This window comes from Arachis stenosperma, chromosome 9, assembly GCF_014773155.1.
Source record: "Arachis stenosperma cultivar V10309 chromosome 9, arast.V10309.gnm1.PFL2, whole genome shotgun sequence".
In the NCBI taxonomy this organism is placed as follows: Eukaryota; Viridiplantae; Streptophyta; class Magnoliopsida; order Fabales; family Fabaceae; genus Arachis; species Arachis stenosperma.
This window is the reverse complement of record NC_080385.1, coordinates 1,355,971-1,366,635: the sequence shown is the minus strand read 5'-3', so window position 1 is coordinate 1,366,635 and position 10,665 is coordinate 1,355,971. Positions and strand designations below refer to the sequence as shown.

General features: G+C 33.6%; 1 protein-coding gene across 1 annotated transcript; it reads left to right on the top strand.

The window, feature by feature from the left end:
• The first annotated feature begins 7,743 nt into the window (after positions 1 to 7,743).
• LOC130948281 (umecyanin-like) lies at positions 7,744 to 9,635 on the top strand. Its single transcript, XM_057876997.1, has 2 exons — positions 7,744 to 7,882; positions 9,328 to 9,635. The coding sequence occupies exons 1-2, from the start codon at positions 7,744 to 7,746 to the stop codon at positions 9,633 to 9,635; spliced, it is 447 nt and encodes a 148-aa protein (XP_057732980.1).
• The last annotated feature ends 1,030 nt before the right edge of the window (positions 9,636 to 10,665 follow it).

Below are 10,665 nucleotides of genomic sequence, written 5' to 3'. Positions count from 1 at the left end.
ATTCGAAGGCGATCAATGAGAGAAGGAGGAGCAAATCGAATCGGTGATGACGTGTAACGTAGCTTCTTGGATAGGGCCGGCGAAGGGGCAAGTTCTTTGAAGAAAGATCTCTTACTTCCGCACACGGCAGTAGACATCCTTCAAAATTCCGATCGTTCTTTCCCCGCTCGGTAATTCAGCTCTCCCAATAAGTGATATAAATCACTCACTTCACTTAATCACACAATAAAAATATACATAAAGCAGCTAAAACATTTTATTTATCAAAAGTTCTATATAAATTATCTCACAAAAAATATTTATATAGATTTCTAGCAAATTAATTCAAAGATAAGATAAGATAAGATCATTTAATTTAAATTTTTCAAAAATAAAATAATTAATTTAAATCAAATTTATTCTTATCTTATTAGATCATATTTGATTTAAATATAAAATTCTAAAGATATAATAACTAATTTAAATCATATTTTATTTTATTAGATTATATCATATTTGATTTAAATTTAAAATTTTTAAAAATACTATTAAATAAATCAAAAATAAATTAAATTCTTTAGCAAATTTTGTTGACCAATAAATTATTACATACACAAAATGAAATTCGAACTCCCAACACTTACTTAAATGAACGAGTTACTTGACCATAAAACCAACTTAAATTGGATTCATTGAATAACATGTATCGTTTATTAATAATCACATTCATATACCTAACATTTATGACTAATGATTTTCTTATCAGCATGGACATATATGATGATGGATACAGAGTAGACAACCACAACAAAACTACGTACCTCTGATTACATTGCTTTTTCTTATATTCTTTAATTTGTTGAAAGTGTGGACAAGTGGCTAAGATTTTATTTTCGGTTATTTTTCGGTTCATCATTTACGTAATAAGGTTTTTATTTTGTTTTGTTTTTGTTTGTAATATATAAATTATGAGAGGATACTTAGTTGGCAAGTTGATGCAGTATTGCAGGTAGGTTTTGATCCGAAATACATATATATTATTGAACCTCTTTAGACGTTTCTTAAATTATATATATCATAGCGCTTTAAATTCTTAAATATATGTTCTTTTTATAGTAAACTATAGATTTCGAGAATAGTAGTAAAAGACTTGTTAGAAAATTATTCGTCCCAAAATATTATAATAAAAAACATATAAATAATTATATATTTATTTTAATGTATTTCTCACACATAGAAATTTTTTTTGGCCGTATGCTAAAACATTTTTCCTTTAGAATAATAAAAATAATCAAACTCAAAATTATTAGATACCATAAAAATTTTAATATTATATTATAAAATTATTTATCTCAAAATTTAAATTAATAAAAAATCTACATTAATAATTATATTTCTAACCAAATTTAAATAAGAACGTATGTCTTTTACCACCAACACTTAGTCTGAATTGTTTATTATTGTTCTTTTGTGAAGTAAGAGAGCTTTCCGGTATTAAATATAATGGTAGCACCGTAGCACTCAGATAAATACGTTTAAAATTTTTTTTTAAAGATATTTTTTAGTTATTAAAATTTAATATATATAATTAATTAAATTGTATTATTTTTGTCAAAATTAAATCAGACAAATTAATTTGACCAAAAAGTTAATGAACGAAATTTTGAATTGATCTAAATTAATATTTTTTATAAAAAATGACTACAATACTCTTATTATATATTATTAATTTTAAAAATTCTAAATTTTAATCATTCTCTTCTCTCTAAGCTAACAGGGGTTAAGATTTAGAATTTTTAAAATTTATATATATATATATATATATATATATATATATTAGTAATTTTCTATAATAGGGATATTGTAATCATTTCTTATAAAAAAAATTATATTAGTTTAAAATTTGGTTAATCAATTTTTTGGTCAAACTGATTTGTCCGATCTAATTATGATAAAAATAATACAGTTTAATTAATTAAATATGTTAAATTTTAATTTTTAAAAAATATCTTTAAAAAAAAATATTTTAAACGTTTTTATTTGAGTAGCTTCCAAATATAATAACATTATTTCAATACGCATGTCGTCATGATTCATGAATAACAATTAATTAGGCATTCCTAATATTTAAGTTAATTTCAGACCATCACCTAATAAATTACTGAATCACTTACATGTGTTAGAATATTCTCTCTTTTTAATTTCTTCTATTTTTTTTTTTATTATATAGAACAGACAACTACTACTATATATTATACATGCATGAAGTGGATATTGGTACCAACAAGCTAAGCGATATATATAGATTATCAATGTTAACTTTTGTTCAGATATATATTATTATATTCAAATAAAATGGGTATCAATTGAAAGTGATGATGATGATGAGTTGTTGTCATATTTCTTAGTTAATTATTAGTTTAACATATAATTAAATGTGTATTAATGAATTAATTAGTTACTTTTGTTTAGAGGTCTTTTTCATTCGTTAATAACCTAATAAGTAGGCAGGCACTGGTTTTAATTAAAATGGGTACCAAATTTCATGTCACACACACACACATATAATTATTGGGACAACGTAACCTGGTTAAATTTATTTTGAGAGAGTTTAATTTGGTATATATGAATTCATAAAGATTATTGTTAATAATATTGAATTAATTAAATTGTTTGGATTTATCTTGTATTATTCTGATATGTTTGGTTGAGTTATGGTATACATTAATGGTAGAGATATACTGTCTCTGGTATTATTAGATTAGCTGTGTTAGAAGTTAGTTAAGTTTGTTGTAGTTAGTTTCCCATTTAACTAACATTCCTTCTATTGTAAGTTAGTTATAACTAAATGAAGGTAGAGATTCATATATATACATGTAGAAAATGCTTAGCTAGGAAATTAACTTTTAGATCAACTATTTCTTTTACTATATATTAATATTATTTTTTTAATTCTTATTTTTTGAAAAATTTAAAATTTAAAATTTAATATTTATAATGGTAAAAGAAAGCAACGACAATGAGTATAATTATGGTATTGAAAAGAAAAAGAAAAAATATCAGAAATAATGAGTTTGCGAATATAAAAATAAAGATTTTTTTTAAATATTGGTTAAAATTAACTACCAAAAATTAGTTTTTAATTAATGAGATTTTTGTAAATTTATGCTCTCAGTTAGGTTCATAAGCCTTCTCTAATTCTAAGCTGTTGTTCAATTAAGGATTTCATCCATCCGAGGTCTAATCCGGTGGTTTTAAAGATGTCTTGAACAGCCTCCGTTTTGTCTACGGAGGGTTTAGGGAGAGTTTCTTGAATCAGACTTCTGTTGTTCCCTCCTGGTTTGCTACTTGCTAGCTTGGAGAGGGCGTCTGCCCTGCTGTTGAGGTCCCGAGTTATATGCTTTATCTCGGTTTCTTCAAAGCGCCTAAGGTACTCCAAGGTTTTGTCCAAGTATTTTTTCATGGTAGGATCTTTGGCCTGATACTCTCCGTTTATTTGGGAGGTCACCACTTGAGAGTCGCTGAATATCATTACTTTGGTTGCACCGACTTTTTCTGCCAGCTTTAACCCTACAATCAAGGCTTCATATTATGCCTGATTGTTGGAGGCTGGAAACTCGAATTTGAGGGAAACTTCGATTTGTGTTCCCCCTTCGCTGACCAATATTATGTCTGCCCCGCTTCCGACTTTATTGGAGGACCCATCTACATGTAACTCCCATGTAGTAGATTTCTTCTCTTGATCTCCCGCATATTCTGCTAGGAAGTCGGTGAGGCATTGAGCTTTTATCGCCATTCGGGCTTCATATTTCAAGTCGAACTCGGAGAGTTCTATTGCCCATTGAACCATTCTTCCCGCAATGTTCGTCTTCTGAAGGACCTGCTGCATGGGCTGGTTCGTTCGGACTTTTATCATGTGTGCTTGGAAATACGGCCGTAATCGGCGTGAGGCTACTACTAAGGAGTATGCAAACTTTTCAAGTTTTTGATACTTTAGTTCTGGGCCTTGTAGAACTCTGCTGGTGAAGTATACAAGATGTTGTCCGACTTCATCTTTCCGTATTAGGGCTGATGCTATAGCTCTGTCTACTACTGACAGGTATAGGACAAGCTCTTCCCCGACCACAGGTCGGGTCAGGATTGGGGCTGGCTCAAGAATTTTTTGAACTCCCGAAAAGCTTCTTCGCATTATGGAGTCCATTCGAATTGACATCATTTTCTTAGTAGAGACAATAGTGGAAGGGATCTTAGTGCCGATCCCGCCAGAAATCTGAAAAGGGCAGCAAGCCTTCCATTTAATTGTTGGACCTCCTTCAGACAAGTCGGGCTTTTCATTTCCAGGATAGCATTGCACTTATTGGGGTTTGCTTCGATTCCCCTTTGTGTTAGCATGAACCCTAAAAACTTTCCCGCCTCCACTGCAAAGGTACATTTTGTGGGATTTAGTCTCATCCCATGTGATCTTACGGTGTTGAAAACTTGCGAGAGGTCTGTCAAGAGGTCGGTTTCCTCCTTAGTTTTCACCAGTATGTCATCTACGTAGACCTTCATTAAATTCCCAATGTGGGGAGCGAACACTTTATTCATCAACCTTTGATATGTGTCCCCGACATTTTTTAATCCAAATGACATCACCACACAGCAGTAGTTTGCTATAGGTGTGATGAATGAAGTTTTTTTCTCATCTGGTTTGTACATCGGGATTTGGTTGTATCCCGAGTAAGCATCCATAAATGACAAGTATTGATACCCTGAGATTGCGTCTACTAGGGCGTCAATACTGGGAAGTGGATATGGGTCTTTGGGGCATGCTTTGTTTAGGTCGGTGTAGTCGACGCACATCCTCCACTTGCCGTTTTGCTTTTTGACTAGTACTACATTTGCTAGCCATGCCGGGTACTTGGCCTCTCGGATGAAGTCGGCTTGCAAGAGGGCTTGTACTTGCTCTTCCACCACCCGAGCTTGTTCTGTTCCGAGCTTGCGCCTGCGCTGCTGTACGGGTCATGATCCGGGGTGTATTGACAGCTTGTGGGACATGAGCTGAGAGTCTATCCCTGCCATGTCGGAAGCTTTCCAAGCAAAGAGGTCGGAATTATCTCGCAGGAGCTTTATCAGCATTTGTTTCAAATCTTCGTCTAGGCTGGCCCCTATGTTGGTGTTTTTTCCTTCATCTTTTCTGATTTGAACCTCTTCGGTTCTTCCACCCGGTTGCGGTCGCAGCTCTTCCCTAGCTTTTATTCCCCCGAGCTCTATGGTGTGAACTTCCTTGCTCTTTCCTCGGAGGTTTAAGCTTTCATTGTAGTATTTTCTTGCCAATTTCTGGTCTCCTCGTACCGTTGCTATTCCCTTAGGTGTTGAAAATTCCATGCAAATGTGAGGGGTTGACACCACCGCTCCGAGCCGATTTAACGTAGTCCTGCCGATTAAGGCGTTATACGCCGACCCGACATCGATGATGATAAATTTGATGCTCATAGTTTTGGAATTTTCTCCCTTTCCAAAGGTCGTGTGGAGGGGGATGTATCCCAGTGGCTTAATTGGCATGTCTCCTAGTCCATACAGGGTGTCCGGGTAAGCTTTTAGCTCCCTTTCATCCAACCCTAAATTGTCGAATGCGGGCTTAAAAAGTATTATGCCGAACTCCCTTAGTCCACCAAGGTCCTGTGGAGGTTGGCATTTGCCAAGATCATGGTTATCACCACCGGATCGTCATGCCCGGGCATGGTCCCCTGTCCGTCCTCTTTGGTGAACGAGATGGTTGGGAGATCGGGAGATTCGTTTTCAACTTGATAAACTCGCTTCAGGTGTCTTTTGTGAGATGATTTAGTGAGCCCCCCTCCTGCAAATCCTCCAGAGATCATATGTATGTGTCTCTCGGGGTTTGTGGTGGTGGGTCTCTTCTGTCTTCATCATCTCGCTTTCTTTTTCTGGGATTTTCCGACCTTTTCATGAGATATCTATCAAGTGGCCTTCCCTGGCCAACCTTTCTATCACATTTTTAAGGTCGTAGCAATTATTTGTTGAGTGGCCATACATCTTATGGTACTCACAGTAGTCGCTGCGACTTCCTCCCTTTTTGTTTTTGATGGGTCTAGGAGGTGGCAACCTTTCAGTATTATAGATTTCTCTGTATACGTCCACTAGGGAGACTTTTAGAGGAGTATAGGAGTGATATCTCCTCGGCCTATCGGGGCCGACCTCCTCTTTTTTCTTGGGCTCCCTTTCTCTTTCTTTTGCTGAGTGAGGAGACCCCTGTCGCCAGCTGGGCTCCCGTAGTCTGGCATTTTCCTCCATGTTGATGTACTTTTCTACTCTCTCTTGTACATCACTCAAAGAGGTGGGGTGCCTTTTTGATATGGACTGAGAGAATGGGCCCTCTCTAAGTCCATTTACTAACCCCATAATAACTGCCTCTGTGGGCAGGTCTTGAATTTCCAAACACGCTTTGTTGAACCTTTCCATGTAGTCACGTAGGGTTTCCCCGACCTCCTACTTAACTCCCAGGAGACTCGGCGCGTGCTTTACTTTATCCTTCTGGATGGAGAACCACATTAGGAATTTTCTCGAGAGGTCCTCAAAGCTGGTGACCGACCTTGGAGGGAGGCTATCGAACCACTTCATCGCTGCTTTCGACAGGGTGGTCGGAAAAGCTTTGCAGCGAGTTGCATCAGAAGCATCAGCTAGATACATCCGACTTTTGAAATTGCTTAAGTGATGCTTCGGGTTTGTGGTTCCGTCATAGAGGTTCATATCAGAGTTTTTGAAGTTTCTTAGAACTTTTGCCCTCATTATGTCCTCACTGAACGGGTCATCTCCTTCCAGGGGCGACTATTCTCGGTCGCCACGGGAGTTCCGACTTTTAAGGGAGGATTCAAGCTTCAAGAGTTTTTCTTCTAACTCGGTCTATCTCTTCCCTGAGTTTTCGCTCTGCCTCTTGTTGTCGTTCTAGTTCCTGTTCTAGTTGTTCCAAACGACCTTGGTGGCCGTGGACCAGCCCCATTAGCTCGGTTGCATGGGGTGGCCCTTCCTTTCCGAACTCTCGTCCCTCCGAGGAATTCACCTTTGGGTTCTTAAGCCCAGAGGTGCCTTCTCTATGCTGGTCGTTGGTTCCTTGGTGAAGGGTCAGGTCCACGTCATTGTTTCCGATATCTGGATTTTCTTGTTCGGAATCAGACGATGTATGACCATCTTCTGGTGAGTTGTCTGCCATTACTGGTTGATCTCTCGGGTCTCCAGCAATGGCGTCAATGTTACGTTGGGTAATCGGAGATTAATGGGCTAGACTCATTGGGTTGGCCCAATCGTCTGAGGAAGGAAGCCTTCGAGCTGGTTTGCGTCTTTAGGGCCTCCATCCGACTTGTACGTGTAAGAGAATGGGGGGTGGTACCTGCAAAGACACTCCGATGCTTAAGTCAGCAAATGTGTGAGCATGTCTAGAGAGTATTGGGACTTAGAGATACCTGAGGGGTGTCAGTGTATTTATAGTGGTGAACCAATAACCACCGTTGGAGTAGTTCCACCTTTTAAGATGGATAACTGTCCATTTATCTTAGGGAGGTTACGATATAGCTTCTGGAAGTGGATTGAGAGATATTAGGGGCAGTTATTATCTGCCAGCTAATCTCTGCTTCCGACTTCGTTGGATCAAGTCGTGGGGAGCACCGACTTCTTAAGAGAAGGTCGGTGTACTGAGAAGTCCAACCTTGTGAGTTGGGTCTGTCGTTTGGACCTGGATCTTAGCGTTGGGTCAGGGTATGAACAAATATGTTAGCTATTCTTCAATTCGCAGAAGCGCAAACACGTCATGTTGTTGGAGGCAGTGAAGATTGGAAGATTCCATCAAATGATTATGAATACCAAGATTGGGCAAATAACCAGAGATTTTCCCTCGGAGATATCTTAGGTAAGCAAGGTTAAAATTTAATTACTATATCATTAAATATATCATAGATAGAGTATACTTATTTCCTATGAGATTTTATATGATGTTACATGCAAATTTCAACTATTTGTAAAACTGCGTACACATTACTCGCATTTTTTTTAAATTTTAAATGATATATACATGTAAATATCTTTTAAATTGATTAAAACTTGACTTCTGTAAAACTTCTTTAAAAATTGTTTGTGTTTTTAAAAGTATAAGCATCTTATTTTATATTTGGTAAAGCAAAAATATTAAATGATATTATTTGTATATTTTAAAGCACTGAAAGTGATATTTTTTTAAAATTAATTTATATTTATTAAAATTAAAAAATCTACTATTTTTTCTTTTAATTGAGATGACTAAATTTTTTTTTAATTGGGTCTTTATATTTTTTTTATTTGGATTTCTGCACCAATTTTTTTTAATTGGGTCCCTATATAATTAAACTAATTACTGTTAAAAGGAACTTAATTGAAAATAAAAATTTGGTACAGAGATCCAATTAAAAGAAAAAAATATAGAAACTTAATTAAAATTTTCACGAAATTATAGAGACTAACAAAGTAATTAAACCTTTTTAAAAAACTCTCTTTCAAAAATTAATTTTAATAAACTATGTTCGAAAAATAAATATTTTATCAAATCAATCTTAAAAAAAAGCTGAGTCTAAGCTAAATATGAGAGATTTCACAGAAAAGACATGTGGAGTTGGAGAGGATTTTGTTCTCCAAATTTGAGTAAATTTAAACGGAAATTTAAAACCGTAATTATTATGCCCAATCAAGAATGTAAATATTATGATAATATTGAGTAATTTTCTAAGAAAATTAATTTAGACACATCTAAATAAGAGTGTCACATATACATAGATGACAAGGAGGCAGGGCAAGAGCAAGGGACACCTCTCTATGAGAAAATTTTTCCCTCATCCGGATACTTGCAAAGAAAAATTTTTCCCCATATAATAGGTTATTTGGGGTTGAAATTTTTGTTGAATTTATTTTATATGATAAATTTTAAATATTAATAATTTTTTTTCGATAATTAGACACCAAATTTTTAGATTTTATGGTAAACATCGAAAAGTTAATCTTGGAGCAAGAATTCCATGATAGAGATATATGCATGTTTCGTTTTTCTTCAAAAATCATTCACATTTTTTATCTGTATCTCAATCTTGTTATATCTATATATTTATAATTCAGTAGAATAAATTATTAAATTAGTATTTGAAAGATTTTGATGCTAATAAAAATAAATACAATTTAATATTTAATAAAAAAACTAAGAAAATTTCTCTTATATCACCCAATACATTAATGAAAAGTTGAAAGTTAATTAAACTAGTCCAACCTTTTTCCTCTTCATCTTTAATTATTGTCTTCTATTAATTAATTAATATCCGTATGGTTTTGTAGTGTTTGATTTCACTATGAACCAACATAATGTGGTTGAAGTGCCAAAAGATTCCTACGACATTTGCAGTCCAGAAAATGCAATCAACACAACAATGAATAGCCCTGCCAACTTCATCCTTAACAAGGAAGGCCAATTTTACTATATTTGCAGCTTTGGCACACATTGCATTCAAGGACAGAAGTTGTCCATTATTGTCCCTAGCTCCTCCTCTGGGGCCCCTTCTCCACTGCCGTCTCGGTCGCCGCCGGTGGTTACTACTGCTGCTACTTTCACTTTGATCTTCATCTTGGCATTTATGGGTTTTTAGGTATATATTATGTAGCATGTTATAGAGTCAATTTTATGTGTTTGGGAGGTATGTATTATATGTGACCAAATAAATTAAACTATGATAGGTTTTGTAATTTTTGTGTTTTCATTTTTTGGGGTGGGGAGTTAGGGAGGTGTTTAAATTGTTTGATTGATGTATGGTTCATTTTACATTCTTTAATGTGTGTTGTAATCTTGAGGACTTATTTGATAGATTTAAAATCTAATTTCTTAGTAAAAATGGTTCAAGTTATAAAACATATATTTATATGAATATGAAAATGATACGATACGGAATACATAGATATACTAATTTTAATACGAGGAGTGTTAGATAAACAATGACTATTTTGAACAATATAAACAACCATCAATCAAATAAAAACACACTATACTTTTAAATTAACTATCTAAATCTTAATATTAAAATAACCATCTATACACCTAGTAAAACAAACATCCGATATATCTATTATTCGTATTGTTTAATATTTTTATTGTGTATCTATACTTTTTCTTTTAATATTTTGTGTGACACATAGATACATTAATATAAAGTATTTTTTAAATAAATTATACTAATATTTTAATATTTTAATGTTATTAAAATGTAAATTAATATTTTAAGTGTTTTTAATTTTTTGATTTTTAGATAAATTATATATTATTTCAAACTCATTATAATTTTTAATTAGGAATAATAAAATTGGTAGTTTGTCCTACTCTATAAAAATTTGTCTAAAAAACGAGACAGACCACTCTATTTGGCTAAGTAAAACTGACTTAAAAGATTAGTCCACTATGTTTTATAGTAAATTGGTGGGCTAACAAACTAGTCCTCTTAACTTTTTAAAAACAAAATCAGTAAAATTAATTAAAATTAATCTAAAAAATAATAATTAAAAAATTAAATATAAATAAAAAAATCAAATTATCATATAATTTTTTTATTTTTAATTTTAATAAAATTATTTAAAATGATATTTATAAATAAAATTATTTTTATTTTATGAAATTTATAAATCACA